This window comes from Hemicordylus capensis, chromosome 6 (assembly GCF_027244095.1).
Source record: "Hemicordylus capensis ecotype Gifberg chromosome 6, rHemCap1.1.pri, whole genome shotgun sequence".
In the NCBI taxonomy this organism is placed as follows: Eukaryota; Metazoa; Chordata; class Lepidosauria; order Squamata; family Cordylidae; genus Hemicordylus; species Hemicordylus capensis.
In genome coordinates this window covers 27333214-27349045 of record NC_069662.1, presented here as the reverse complement: position 1 = coordinate 27349045, position 15832 = coordinate 27333214, and the positions used below count along the sequence as shown (strand labels likewise).

Genomic DNA, 15832 nt, shown 5'->3' with positions numbered 1-15832 from the left:
CACAAACACAACCATTCACAAACAAACTCTTCAAAATACGTAATAGATAATGAAATCAAATCGACAGCGACAAACTTTGTGGTTTTGGCCTTACATTTAGGTAAGGGTGCAGGTCACATGCCAACATGGTCTCATGCCAACCTCAAGGAGCAACAAGCAAAGGGGACAACTTACTTGTTGTTATATGTGCCATCTTCAACTCTGGAGGAAAAAAAGCCATCTAAGCCATCTAAACAACACTGAACCACAAATCATACTTCTTCACAATCCTCAATAGCCTGGAGATAAAATTGCATTCTTACATATTTCTTTGTATTAGTTGATCCTTGCTGTTCAACTCAGGCCTCAGGATAATTATGTAGCATTTGGGGGAAAAGATGCAACCCAGTAACCCACTACCAGAGGCTAGGATGGAGAAGACTTCAACAGCGACCATATATTTTCCTTTTGTGCCCAGGTAAGTTGGGACAAATGACAACCAAACACTACAAAAGACCAACATGCTGAAAGTGATAAACTTGGCTTCATTGAAACTGTCGGGCAATTTCCTGGCTAGAAAAGCCACAGTGAAGCTGACGAGGGCCAGAAACCCCAGGTACCCCAGGACACAATAAAACATAGTGACAGACCCTTCATTGCATTCCACAATGATTTCTTCATCCAGAGAGTGCATGTCCAAATCTGGGAAGGGAGCAGCAGTACATAACCATGCAGCACAAATAGTGGCTTGAAGCAGGGAACAACCAAGAAGAATAGAGTTGGCCACATTTTTCCCCACCCATTTCCTCATCCTGGATCCTGGCTTGGTAGCCATGAAAGCCAGGACCACAGTGATGGTTTTTGCTAATACACAAGCAACAGCCACAGAGAAGATGATGCCAAAAGCAGCTTGTCGTAAATAGCAGGTCACTGCTTGAGGCCAGCCAATGAATAGCATGGAGCAGAGGAAGCAGAGCAGTAGGGAAATGAGCAGAGTGTAGGTGAGGTCCCGGTTGTTGGCTTTGACGATGGGTGTATTCTGGTTCTTGATGAAAACTCCAAGCACCAAAGCTGTGATCAGAAACAAAGACAGAGCCAAGAAAGCTAATGTGAATCCCAAAGGTTCTGTGAAAGAGAGGAAGTTTAGAAGCTTGGGAATGCATTGATCTCTGTTCCTGTTTGGAAATTGATCTTCTGGGCATTTGTAGCAATCATCCATGTCTGAATAACAGGAGAGAATCATTACAAAATAGTTTATGCCAGCATTGCAATTGATTGAGCGATTGATTGATTGATTGATTGATTGATTTTATATACACAGAGCCACCTTCCAAAGGTGACTCAGGGTGGTTTACATTAACTTAAAAAAAGCAATTAAGATCAGTTAACAGTTAAAATAAAAAACCAATTAAAAGCAGATTAAAATAACAATTAAATCTAGATAACATTAAAACTAAATATCATTAAAAATCAGTCTAAAAAGATGGGCCTTTAAGGCTCTCCTGAAGGTTTCCAATGAAGACACTCCTCTTATATCCATGGGGAGCGCATTCCACAATCTGGTTGACACCAGAGAAGGCCCTATTCTAGGTTGCCACAAGTTGAACCGGTGGCACGCAGAGACAGACCCCTCCTGATTATCTCAATCAGCAGTGGGGATCTTGTAGAGTTCCCCCCTACAATTCTTACATTTATCACGCTATTTCCAATGAAGTGAATGGATCTCTCTTTAATGTCTGGGTTTCTGCCCTGAAATGAGCTTTCTTTGAAATGTTAGTGTAGTTTATGATGCTTGACACCTGTATTGTTCTCTAAGCTCTCTTTCCAGTGGTGAGGTCTCCTATGCTAGATGTTCAAACAGTGGTTGGATGGTCCAGTGTCAGGAACATTGAAGCAGCTTCCTGATTTGAAGAGACTAGAGACTAGAAGGCCTTCAGAGACTTTGGAGACTAGAAGGCCTCCAGAGACTTTGGAGACTAGAAGGCCTCCAAAGTCCTTTCCAAATCCCAAACTCATTAATTCTGATAGTATATCAGTTGTTAATTCTAAATGATTTTATTTTTGTAATTCTGGCCATTGGCTGTACTAAAAAGACTGACTGACTGATAGTATATAGGAAAAATGCAGTTGGCATAAGGATTATGGAAGGAAAGCTGGTTTTGCGGTAGCAAACATGAATTGTCCTCTTTGCTAAGCATCATCTGCCCTGGTTTGCATTTGAATGGGAGACTATATGTGAGCACTATAAGATTCACAGTGTCGCTCTGGGAAGAGCATCTGCATATTGGGAGGTTGGAGAAGCCACTGACACTCAGAGCAGGCAGTACTGATCTGGAGGGACCAATGGTCTGATTCAGTATAAGGCATCTTTCTATGTTCCTACAATTATTTTTAACTCATACCTTAGAATTAGAAAATGGGTTCCGTACTTGAAATGTTTGGTAATTTCACAATCAAAGTTTTTGGTTTTTGACATTTATGAGTACATGCCAGAAGTTAGGGTCATGAAGCCAGTTTTACAGAGTGAGCAACATGTCATAGTGGAAATTTTATTTTCTTGGATGTTGGAACTTGGTCATTATGAAATACATTTATTTGCTGCTCTATTTGTGTAAAACAATTGTATCATAACTGGGATGTCTTCATCCCCTTCTAGAGAATTGCACTGGTGGTGTTACAGAAGGCCTGGTGAAAGATATATTTTTTTCACATCATTCACAAATCTGAAAATTAGGTTCAGGATCCTAACGCTGTACTTGTGCCAGAATATTGTGCTAGCACAAGGCTGTTCTGCTAGCCAGTTGTGCTAAGTCTGGAATTTGTGTTCCAGACTAGTGCTGTATTAGTACAAATAACTTTGCACCCATGCAATGAAGTGTGGAACCTGTGCCATTCCTCATATGTCTTGCAGTGAACTCTTGTGCAAAAACATCTCTTCTGAACATCTCTTCTGATCATATCTTCTGAACATCTCAATGATTCAGTGAGGCTATGTAAATTTCTTTCACTAGTACAACTTTTCTCAAGCACAGATTTATGCTGAATTCAGACACAACAAGAAACTCAAAGTCCCTTCACCTCCAGTTTCCTAACCTGAACATGCAACCTAGGGGAAATTCAGTTTGCCGGGGAAAGCGACCCATGGTTTCCCTCCACAAACTCCACTCTGAACTGAAAGTTGAGGGCGGCAAATTTCACTCTGAACCATGTTCAAGTGCTGGAAACTCCATTTCTGCAGTCCCAGCATTACATCTGAATGCTGGCACTGCAGTTTGGGCCCAATGGAACTGGAGTTGAGGGAGGAAGCACATCCTTCACTCTGGGCTGATTGGCTGTGCGGGCTGTCTTTCTGTCAAGAAGGAAGCCCACACAGCTATCTCCCCTGACAAAGGTCTTTGCAGTCTCACTGGCTGCCTACAGGCAGCTCTCCCCAGCATCCAAACATGGACGGGAACATGGGGGGAGGGCTTGTCTCTCCTACCTTTCAAGTCTGAGATCTTCCCATCTGGACAAGGAATACAATCATAGCAACAAAATGGCTCCCCCTCCTTCTTTTGCCTTCTGTAACCAGGATGGCAGTTGTCATTACAAAGAGCAAGGGGCACCACCTGTATATAAAAAGAGGGGGGAGTGTATTCATTTTCTACCTTGTAAACAAAGTGATATCCACATATCATTTTTAAATCCACATATGTTTACTCTATGCTTGGAGGGCAGTACGATCATAATTCAATTGGAGAGACTGCAAACTAAATTATTTGGGGGAAAATATCACTAGGTATATGATCAAAATTTCTAAAAGAATGTACAAATTCCTGGCAGGGTTTAGACAGATTGCAGCCTCAGGTCTCCACAAGGGTGGAGGTCCATTTAAGATTATCTGCCACCTATGAATCCAGAGGGACCTTTGAAAGCTTTTCCTCCCCACAGGGGGACAATCTTACCAAGGCCCTGGTTGACCTCTGAAACAGGGAGACAACCCTAGACTTGGAAAAGAATATTTGCCAATGCATTTTTTAAAAAAATCAATCAATCATCTTTATTACAGTCAATGTGACCAGCATAGGTAATAATACTGCAGAATAGAGAACCATATTGAAAGTTGCTATATATATGCCTACAACTATCAATGAGTATAAAAATGTCTAAAAGTATGAAATAGGCTATAAAATATACTAAAGGGTAAAAGAGAAGTAGCTAGAAAATAAGACAGCTAACTAATAAGTAATTAAATTGATAAGATAACTAACTAATATAAGCAATATGTAAAAATTGGTCTATTAAAAAATACAACTCTAATGGGATGAGTAGTAAAATGTTAAAAGTTAATTATCTATGAGTTAAATGCATCTAAGAAAATAGAATTATATAAAGAGACATATTAGGCTATCCAGTAGTTAAAATCACAGATTATGGCCTGCAGACATAGTACTACGGATCTTGCACGCTGCTGCACAGAACCTAGCAAGATTGTATGTGAAGGTTCGCCCATGCATTAATAATAACTGAAGAAAATACTTCAGACAATTCTTCTATCCATTCTATTAAATGCATTGGCAAATATTCTTTTCCAAGTCTAGATGTTATCATGCCGAAATGCTCTCTCCCCAGCCACAGAACCTGGGTACTGGGGACAATGAAGAGACTGGGGAGATGGTTAGTGCCACAGTGGAAGAAAACTCATGACAAATCTGATGGAATGAAAATTAGAGCCCCTGAGGAAGACTCTTCTATGGCTTTCAAGGCAGCAGATCACTTTTCTGCCACCACTGCATCTGCAAAGAGTCATCCAGCAGAGCAATTTCAGACAGTATTGGTCCATTTACATCTATGCCCCTCTATTTCTTTAAAGGATACTTTCATGGTGTACTATGAGCAGTACTTTGCTCATAAAAGCACTCACGTCTGCCCTCACTTGCACTGGTTCTGTGCTCAAAACTTTTGTATCCTTTATCCTGTTTGTTGTTTATAAATATGGTAATTAAAAAAAACAACTCCCAGTACAAACTTCTCATTGTGCATTTGTTGGATGATTATGTGATGATGCAGTTCTGCAGAAAATAAGAACAGCCCTGCTGGATCAGGCCCAAGGCCCATCTAGTCCAGCACCCTATTTTCCATAGCAGCCGACCAGATGCCTCTGGGAATCTCATAAGCAAGAGAGGAAGGCATGCCCGCTCTTCTGCAGTTGCTCTGGTATTTAGAGCCCCTGTTCGTAACCTTGTTAAAGGAAAGAAAAAGTTCTAATACAAGAAACATTATTGAGTGAAACGTTCGCTATGTTCCCATCAGGCAAATTCTTCAGCCTTCTCAAACCCCACTCCCCATGTACAAAAAACTAAATTTTAAATATTGGTACTATAGTTCAGCATACAACACTAGGATACAGTCCAATGTACAAGATTGTCAGGGGAAGGAAGAGGCATAATTTGATCTCAGTCATGGGAAGAAAATACTTTGAACCAATCCTGAATACTTTTGAATGGAATCCCATTCAAAGGTGTGAGGGGTTATGAAGCACTCAGATTGAAACACATCTCTTTTAGCTTGTCATCTTGGAACTGATGTGCAGATCCCACCTGGTTAGACAGGTTGGGCCATATTATAGCATCCTGGTTAATGGCAAATCTGTGACCTGGTAAAGCTTGTGGATCCATATGTCCAACTTTTACTCTTTGGAAGGATTGGTTTGGGAAAGTTACCCAGTTGATAATATCAAGTCCAGCTGCTAATTCACCATCCTCATCAAAAGACACCAGGTCCCCAGCACTGTTGTTAAATGAGATGATCCTCAGGAAAGTCTGAAACTAGAATGAAAGAGGCAATGGGAGATTCTACAATCCATGTAATTTTCAAAGGGCTTTGAAGAGGCTTGTTTTATTTTGTGATTCTAAGGGCCAAAATACATGTAACTTTAGATGTACATGTATCTAATGCTTGGATAATATGGACCAAATTGGGTACAGTTGCAGGGACAGATAGGGACATCTCAACGGTGTTATTTGTGATGATCTCACCCATCCTGATTCAAAATGCCTCAACATTTGAGGTGCACATGACCTAACTTGTGAACCATCTAACTGATTTGAACCAGATTTGCTACAGTTGTAGTGAGTGACATATAGGGGCAGCTCAGTAGTGTCGTTTGTGATGATTTAATCCACCCCAATTCAAGTTGGTGGATGCATGAATGTTTGAGACACAAGCAGGCTAACTTGTGTGGTGCTTAACCAATCTATACATTTAATTGTCTAAGGCATAGCCCATGGCTCATCCCATGCATGGCAGCTCTCCCTAGAGTTCATGAGCAGAAGTACCTGACTGGACAGTGGGGATTCCATAGGCAGACAGGGAGGAGGAGCCTGTGAGAGCAGAAGCACCAGGGGGAATGGGCAGTGGGGAATTCCATATGCAGATACAGAGATACAGAGCAATTCAACTGCTACTGGTCAGAAGATGTTCTTGATTGTAGAGGAGAAGAATTTATATATATATAAAAGAATAGTGAGCAGGGGTTTATGAAGAGAGGGGTTGTGAGGGAGGAAAGAGCCCCTTCAGGAGAAAGCGAGTGGAGGAGAGAGAAAGAGAGAGAAAGGGAGGGGAACAGAGAAAGAAGGAAGGGCGAGAGATGGGCCCGAGCCTGTCAGTGGCCTGAGGGGAATGAGTGGCCATGGCGGCGGCAGCAAGGAAGGTCCCAGTCAACTGCTGCTGCTGCTCATGTGAGGAGGAGCAGGAGCAGGAGCAGGAGCAGGAGCAGGAGCAGGGCTCAAGTGAGAGTGGGGAGGTCTCTGGGGATAGGAGGCTGCAGCCTAGCCAATAGGTGCCAGCAATGCTGCAGCCACAAGCAAGAGGGGTGAGGGGGATGGAAGCAACCGGATGGAGGAAGTGGATCAGGAGAGCAGTTCAGGTGAGGGTGGAGAGATCTCTGAGGGGAGGAAGGCTGAGGCATGGGGTGAGGGGAGCAATGAAGTACTAGCACACACAAGCTCTGTGCAGGTTAAGCTTGTTTGAACTAAATTTGCTACAGATATAGGGACACATAGGGATGGCTCAAGACTGTAGCTTGTAATGATATCATCCACCCTGATTCAAGATGGTGAATGCATGAACATTTGAGATGCAAGTGGGCCAACTTGTGAATCCCCTAACCAGTTTGAACCAAATTTGCTACAGGTGTCGGGGCACATAGGGATGGTTCAATGGTGTAGTTTGTGCTGATGTCATCCACCCCAATTCAAGTTGGTGCACATGTGAAAGTTTAAGGCTGAAGTGGGCTAACATGTGAGGATGGTAGTTCTAAATTAAGAATATAGTGAAAAGAAAGTAGGCAGATTAGTTCTTACCAGAACAACTTGTCAATTTTTGTGCTAGTGCGGCCATGGTATGAGAAAACTGTGTTGTAATTTAATTTACACAAAGTTGTGGACCCAGGAAATGACTGGAATGAGGCAATGCTTAAGTTCCAGAATCCAAGAAAGTATTTATTATAGGGAGGGGTAAAGCAGAAATAAATTCCTGGCTAAGGCAATATTACTATTCAAGATATTTTCAACTGCAAAGAGGCGCTTTAGGTTAAAGTCCTAATTGTATAGATTCCCAGGTGGGCAAGAGATAGAGGCTTTTAGAGAGGGAGGCAGTTGGATTTAAGAAAGGAGAGTAGGGATAGAGATGGGCCCAGCGAGGGGTAAACTTTAATATCACCTGATGCAGGCAAAGAGACGTTGGGGCTCCTGGAACAACCAATGTTCCCCAGGGACAGTTCAGGCAAAGGCGGGTGCAAAGCGACTGAAGGTGGTAGTTGGTAGAACTGAATGCATGAGGAAGAGAATCTGGGTAGAAGTGACTATGTGAAAGCAAGGTAGGAGGAAAACCTAGGTAGCTTCTTCTCCTACCTTGCTTCCACACAAGCACCTCTACCCAGGTTTTCCTCCTAGCTTGCTTCCACACAACCAGAAACTGGGAGCACACACAACTCCCAAACCTGGGTAGAACACAGTTTTTGACTGTGTGAATGACCTCAGTGTGTTTCTATCTTTTGTGGTTTGGTCTGGGAGTTTCATGTCAGACATTGAATGAGTGAGTGAGTGAGTGAGTGAGTGAGGCCTAAGCTTAGATTATGAAAAAAGTAATGGATCGTAACAGATAGAACCAGACTGTGTGTTTTTGCCCATAAAATTTGCAAGCTTCTATGCCCCAACATATTTAATATTCAGGAGAAGGAAACAAAGGAGAAATCTTCGTGCTGCCTTTAGCTCTCTAGCTCAGTATGGGAATGACGAAAGGGTTGAAGGAACAAGAACAAACAAGAATTGTGTGGGGAACTGCCCTCCACAAAGTAAGTGCCTCCTTACATGTTAATTGACGAGAGAGGAATTTTCAAGAGACATATTACCTGAGGATACTGCAGATTTGCAGGAGTCAATCTAAATTTTCTTGCTGTTCCTCTCAGTTTGAGACTGGATGAGTGCATCGTCTGTAAACCATGTGCTATGGTATGGGCTGCATTGTAGATGCTGTAGCTTTGGCCAGTCATGCTCATTTCAAAGAGAGTCCCAGGGAGGTTCTCTAGCTTCTCTTGCCCAGTGCAAGTATCACTGCCCTCTTTGTCCTCGTTGGAGTCAGAAAAGAAGCAGCTGAATGCCTCTTCCCAGAAGATCCTGAGAAAAGCATCTCCATTTTGCATGTCAGGATGTATGCTCTGCAGGAATTTTGGAAACCCCAGAACTTCATTAGAGTGAATTGCAAAAGACAAGGCACCATGGAAAGCTTGTACAGCAAAATTCCTTTGAATGGTATCATATGAGAAATCCCACTGAGTGGTCATAATCCACACTTTACCAATAGAAGTCTCTGTAATACCTTCTAAGAGTGAATACAGATATATTATCCACTTCAAACCATCTGCAGTCTGACGTTCTGCATTCACAACATTTACTTTGACTTTGGAGTCCATTAGTAACTTTGTCTTGGCCACAGTGGGGTTTTCCATGGTCTCAAAAGATTCCACGATTTTGAAAGCATGAGATAGTGTTGGCATCTTTAAACGGAAGGCTGTACAAATGTCACGTTGGGAAAGCATGGGTATGAAGGTCTGCATAAATTTTTCACCATTATCATCTTCTGTTGCAATGATCCCAACCCATCTCCATCGGAAATGCACAAGTAAGTGCACAATCCCTCTGTACTGATGTTCTTCATTGGGGACCATCCGGTAGAAGGAAGGGAGCTGGGTTTTAACATTCATCATTGGAGCTATCACACAGTAGGCAACCTAGGTGCATAGAAATGAATTTAATTTTCACAATGCAGGATAAATTGGTGATAATCTGTAATGAAAGAGGTCCTTAAATGGCTTAGATCAGATGTTCTCAAACTTGGGAACCCAGATATAGTTGGATTACAGCTCCCATCATCCCCAGCCACAACAGCCTTTGCCATTGGCTCTGGGATTGCTGGAAATTGTAGCCCAACAGCTGGGGGCTCAAGTTTGGGATGAAATTTAGTGAAACTTAAGTGAGGAACATAACTGTGTGATGGTTATATAGTGAAATAGTTCTAAATATCTTTAAATTAAAGGAATTTGAAAGAATTTAATTATACATGACCAACTGTTATGAGTACTAGCTCTTAGTAAACATCCTTTTATCCTTAGTATAATTTGATCCTTTTATTAATTGATTAGCCTCTACTTCACTTTATAGTCACTATGCCATTCTCAAAAAACTCTTCCTTCATCTTTATCCTAAGCTATTTTTTTCGTATTAAGTTTATTAAACATACATTTCTATAATTTAGTATTTAAAATAATACAATTTGCATGAAAACAACAACAGCAGCAGCAACAACAGCAACAATAATAATGGCACTACCTTGGCGTGGTTATGGGGCTTGCGTGCTCTGAGGAAAGTGAGAGCTATGCCAGAGGTCCAACCATACTGTACAGGTCTCATCAGAGGAGCCAGACAAAGAATGCCTCTCCCATTAACAATATTACCCCAGTGAGGCACTACCTTGGCGTGGTTGTGGGGCGTGCATGCTCTGAGGAAGGTGAGAGCTATTCCAGAGGTTCAACCGTACTGGACAGGTCTCATCAGAGGAGCCAGACAAAGAGTGCCTCTCCCATCAACAATATGGTGAGAAGTAACTTTAATAAATCTATACCAGATCGGTCATCGCTCGGGTCAACAAGGACCACACCAGGTGCTGGAGTCCCTAGACATCTGGTGGCAAATGGGCTACAGGACTCAGGATCTTCAGTTGAGCAACCAGGGCTGGAGACTGCAGGGTTACTGGAAGAAACGTCACTTAACCAGAAAAATATATACGAAAAACGCCAACAAGGAAATAATGATCTGCTATTACAAATCTAGTCCAACTAGAAGAGGTTATTTAAAAAGAATGTACCAAATTTGGAAAGAGAAGCATCCAGATACAGAAATAACAGAACAAAGGCTAGCAGACCAGAGAAGATTCATAATAAGAAATAAAGTATTCACAGGAGTTGAGCTGGAAGAACTGCAAAGAGCAACACAGGCTCAAGATATGGAAGAAGAATTACCACCAACTGAAGAAGTTGCTCAGGCGCAGGTGGAGGAGGTGTTGGAAATAGAAGATGCCACTGTTGCTGAACTGTTTCAAAATCAAAACCAGGCAACCTCCCCTTTGCCTCCACCTCAAAAACCCAAATGCCGTTTAACAGAAAAGCAACAAGAACTAAAGCAAAAAATAACTGAGCACATGAACCAAACAAACACCAGGGTTTGACTTCTAGCTCTAAAAACAGTTGCTAAAAAAACAACTTGCTCAGGCATTAAAAGATGTCAATGTTGCACTTGCAGAAATAACAACCAATAATTTGCAAGAAACTAACCAACTCATGTACAGTGCAGCAACAATAACAACACAAGAGCTCAGATATAAGATCAGTGGACCTGTTAAAAAGCAAGTAGTACGTCGCCTAAATGGAAGATTAGATTAGAAAATAAAATCGCCAGGCTTAGATCAGATGCTAGTAAATTGAAAGATATGAAAGACAAGAAGCTGACAAATGAAAACACCAAACAGTATCTGATCCAAAAATACCATCTAGATTCAAGGAAAATCCTGGAAATAATAGTCCTGGAAATAATAAAGCAGCAAATAACAGCAGTGTCAAAGAAGATTAGCAGATACGAAGCCAGAATTACACAACACAGGCAAAATCTCCAATTCCAGTTGAATCAGAAACGTTTCTACCAAAGCACAGAAGGAGAAACTGTAAGAAACCTAGAAACACCAAATAAAGAAGAAACAGTGCAATTCTGGCAGAAATTATGGGACAATCCAATAGATTATAATAAAAAAGCAGGCTGGGTAAAAGAGGTCAAAAAATGTAACCAACTAATGCAAGATATAATAATAACACCAGAATTAATAAGTGAAAGAGCAAAGAAAATTAAAAATTGGACTGCACCATGCGACTATGAACTACATGGCTTTTGGCTTAAACACCTAAAAAGCCTTCATAAACAACTATCAAAACAGTTCAATCACATTTTGCAAGGAGGAGATATTGAATAATGGTTAACAACTGGGAAAACTCATCTCATAATGAAAGACCGAGCAAAAGGTGCAGTTCCAAGTAATTATAGACCAATAAGCTGCCTGCCAACCATGTTCAAATTATTAACTGGAATAATAGCAGATGAAGTGATGCAACACTTATTAACTAACAAACAGCTTCCAGTTGAACAGAAAGGAAATTGCCCGAACACCAGAGGCACAAAAGACCAGCCGCTGATTGACAAAATGATTTAGAAAATTGCAAGAGAAGAAAAACAAATCTAAGTGTTGCATGGATTGACTACAAGAAGGCCTTCAACTCATTGCCTCATACGTGGATACTAAAATGTTTAGAAACAACTGGTGTCAGCAAAAACATCCAGATATCTATTTTAAAAAGCAATAAGCATGTGGAGTACACAGTTGACAATCAATGGCGAGACACTTTGACAGGTTAACATTAGAAGAGGTATTTTCCAAGGGGACTCACTATCCCCTCTGTTGTTTGTAATCGCCATGACTCCACTTTCACAAATACTAAACAATACAGGCCTCAGATACCAAACATCTAAAACATCAAGTAAAATCAACCATCTGCTGTACATGGATGATCTGAAGTTGTATGGAACGTCCCAGTCAGAAATTGAATCAGTACTAAACACTGTCCGTATATTCAGTAGCGATATAGCAATGGAGTTTGGACTAGACAAGTGTGCTGCATTAATAATGAAGAGAGGGAAAATAACAAAAACAGAAGGAATAGAACTGCCCAATGGAAGCAAAATCAAGAACCTGGAAGAGAAAGAACATTACAAATACCTGGGCATTCTCCAGGCTGATAACATCGCACATACTGAAGTGAAAAGAAAAATTGGAAGTGAATACATCAGGAGAGTTAGAAAAATCCTCAAGTCCAAACTCAATGGCGGGAACACCATACAAGCCATAAACACCTGGGCTATACCTCTTATCAGATACACTGCAGGAATAATAGACTGGACCCAGGCAGAGCTGGAGACGCTAGATCATAGGACCAGGAAAATAATGACCATCAGTCATGCTCTGCAACCCTGCAGTGATGTAGATAGGCTATACCTCCCTCGCAGCTCAGGTGGAAGAGGAATGCTGCAAGTCCATCAAACAGTAGAGGAGAAGAAAAGAGGCCTTGAAGAATTTATCAAGGACAGTGAAGAAGATGCACTTCAAGTGGTCAATAACGCGAAACTATTCAACACCAATGTAACAAAGCAGGCCTACAAGAAAGAACAAGTCAAGAACTGAGCAGAAAAATGGAGAAATAAGCCCCTGCATGGACAATATTTGCACAATATAAGTGGAAAATCAGACATCACCAAGACCTGGCAAATGGCTTAAGAATGGCAACTTGAAGAAAGAAACAGAAGATTTAATATTGGCTGCACAAGAACAAAAACACTAAGAACAAATGCAATAAGAGCAAAAGTAGAAAAATCAACACCAAACAGCAAGTGCCGCCTTTGTAAAGAAGCAGATGAAACCATGGACCACCTAATCAGCTGTTGTAAAAAGATTGCACAGACTGACTACAAACAAAGGCACAACAAGGTAGCAGGGATGATACACTGGAACAGCTGCAAAAAATACAAGCTACCCGTAGCCAAATATTGGTGGGACCATAACATTGAAAAAGTTGTAGAAAATGAAGATGCAAAAATAGTCGAGAAGAACGAAAAACAAGTCAAAATAATTGACATAGCAATACCAGGGGATAGCAGAATAGAAGAAAAAGAAATAGAAAAAAAATCACTAAATACAAAGACCTACAAATTGAAATTGATAGGCTGTGGCAGAAGAAGACCAAAATAATCCCAGTGGTAATTGGTGCCCTAAGTGCAATTCCAAAACACCTTGAAGAGCACCTCAGCACCATAGGGGCCACAGAAATCCCCATCAGCCAATTACAAAAAGCAACTTTACTGGGAACAGCCTATATTCTGCGACGATATCTATAATAATAACAGCAACAACATTGATAATAAAATTCAGCCATCCCAGGTCCTGGGAAGGACTCAATATCTGGATAAAACATACCAGTCAATAACACCTGTCTGACTGTGTAAGCAAGAAATAATATATCAATTGCCTTTCCCCTCTTAACTTATTACAACTACTCATTTAAGTGAGTGATCTTCACTACTTTGAGAGTCATTTCACATTATGTTGCACTTTTCTTAGTACCAGGAGGGCCATTTAAGAGAGATTGAACCTTCTCTTAAGAACTGAGGGAAAGTGCCGGGAAAAGCTACACTTCCAGCAATCTGTGCACGCCTTCCAAGATGATGAAGGGACTCAAGAGGGCTACATTTCCCTTAAAGGAACCCCACTGACTCTATGCAAAGTGCAACACTGCACAATGAGAATGGTGACCGTGAAGAATATTCCTTTTTGGCCTCTATGATCTCCTGGGCCACTCCGGACAAATTGGTCCCAAAGTGGACATTGCAGTCCCCCCAGCACCAAAAGCCTGGGGGACTCCAATGCCAAACACAAGACCAAGTCGTTCAGCTCAGTTAGGGACTCCATCGGGCAGTTGGGTGATCGATACACCAACAGAAGTCCCAGACTATCCCTGGTCCCCAAACTTAAGTACACCCATTCAATATGGTCAGAAACTTCAACAGGGATCCTGGTCAGGGAGAAGATATTCTCACAGCCATTCCACATCACTGCCCACGTACCCACACCTGCTCTTCAACCAAGTACCCTGGAGGGAGAAGCTGGGACTAGACTGGGCAACCAACCTCCCCCAACCAAGTCTCTGTAATACATTCCAGGTCTGCCACTTCATCCAGAATCATTCCTTGGTCATGGAGCTGGGGGAAGGAGCAATCAGGTAGTGTGGAGCTTTCCCAATGCACCACACTGCTTGTGTGGTGCATTATAGGATATCTGCAACCTAGCTGCCTTTCCCCCTCTCCTGATTGTTGCTGGGCTTGCTGCCATGCCACTCATGTGGGTGTGAGGGCAATGGGGCCCTGTCAGGCTCTGGTCATCTGGGGGGAGCAGGTAGGCTTCTGCCTTCCCCTCAGCCCACTCCCTTATGGTTGTGTAAACAACTTCATTGTGTGATTTCAGGTTTTTGAATCTTGTGGATTCTTAAGCTATAGCTTCCTAGGCCTCTTCCACAGAACTGATTTATTTCTATTGTTGCCCAACTGTATGATTAAAAAAAGAAACAGCAAATGTTACACTTCTCAAGAATGTGAAGGGATGTGCATGAACTGCATTTCAGGAGTGAGGCCCAAGAAAGAGCAGGTCCTTACCTGTTCTCCACTCCCCCATGTAGTTTCCTGCTTGGGTGGCATGCATCCCAAGACGCCCTGTGTGGTGTCAGCACACATGGCATCCATGCATGCATGTACACCGTGTGTGTGTTGATCCCACATGGGACTTCTTGGAATGCAAACTGTCCCAGCAGGAAGCTACATGGGGTGGCAGAGAGCAGGTAAGGGACTGCTTTCCTCTTTCTTAAAGCTCCCAGGCCCTGTTCCCAAAATGTGCTTGAACTGTGGTTTGTGCACATCGTCCAATAGACTCTTGTTATTCTCATACCATGGGAAGAAGAAACCACAATTAATCCCTGAAATAACAGTGGCTAACATGATGTGTGCAGTGTTCTGGAGATAATGAATATGTTAAATTGATAAATAAGCTCAGAGATTAAAAGGCATCATGGCCCACTCACTCATTGTACCTGTGGAATCTTGTAGATGCCTAAGAGAGTAGCCATATGGAGGGAAATTTCAGAGTCAAGTCCTCCAATGACAGCAAGCAGATTCTTTTGCTTATCGCATTGGAAATTGGGGACCATCCTTGCCCAACTGGAAAGAAGTTTCAGTGTGTTCTGATGAGTCATTCTTGCATTTGAGTAACTATCATAGATGAGGATCCCCAGGCTGATGTTTGGTAGGATCTTGAGGTTCTCATTTATCTCCTTCACAGCAAATACCAAGGACAGGACATGCTGGTAGTTCTTTGGCTTCATGCTAAAGTTAGGGTAACATTATGTGTAGGACAATTATTCAACCCTCCATCAATTACCTATTTGAGCATATGGACTTGTTCTAATTTATCAACATTGTTCAACAGGTAGGGTAGAGAACTGAAGTCTGACCAGCACAGAATAAATTTGAATGATTACATTTCATGATCTGGATCCTATACTTCTGTAAATGCTGCCTAAGATTGTATTAGTAATATTTGCAGCTGCATCACACTACTGGCTCATGCTTGTTGTTCATTAAGACACCTAGGTCTCTTTCACATGCTCTCC

General features: G+C 41.8%; 1 protein-coding gene across 1 annotated transcript; it reads right to left on the bottom strand.

The window, feature by feature from the left end:
- Positions 1 to 298: 298 nt before the first annotated feature.
- Positions 299 to 15544, bottom strand: LOC128331028 (vomeronasal type-2 receptor 26-like). Its single transcript, XM_053264393.1, has 5 exons — positions 15254 to 15544; positions 8372 to 9250; positions 5682 to 5786; positions 3461 to 3587; positions 299 to 1200 (listed from the first exon to the last, which is right to left on the bottom strand). Exons 1-5 carry the CDS (start codon positions 15542 to 15544, stop codon positions 299 to 301), a joined length of 2304 nt encoding a protein of 767 aa, XP_053120368.1.
- Between the last annotated feature and the right edge of the window lie 288 nt (positions 15545 to 15832).

Bases quoted from the DNA above. Each gene is read 5' to 3' on its own strand.
- LOC128331028 (XM_053264393.1), bottom strand. From the start codon at position 15,544: ATGAAGCCAAAGAACTACCAGCATGTCCTGTCCTTGGTATTTGCTGTG. The intron at 9,251-15,253 runs GTACAATGAGTG...CTATGCACCTAG, and splicing joins GCATCTACAAGATTCCACAG to GTTGCCTACTGTGTGATAGC. The intron at 3,588-5,681 runs GTAACTTTCCCA...TTTTATATACAG, and splicing joins GACTTGATATTATCAACTGG to GTGGTGCCCCTTGCTCTTTG.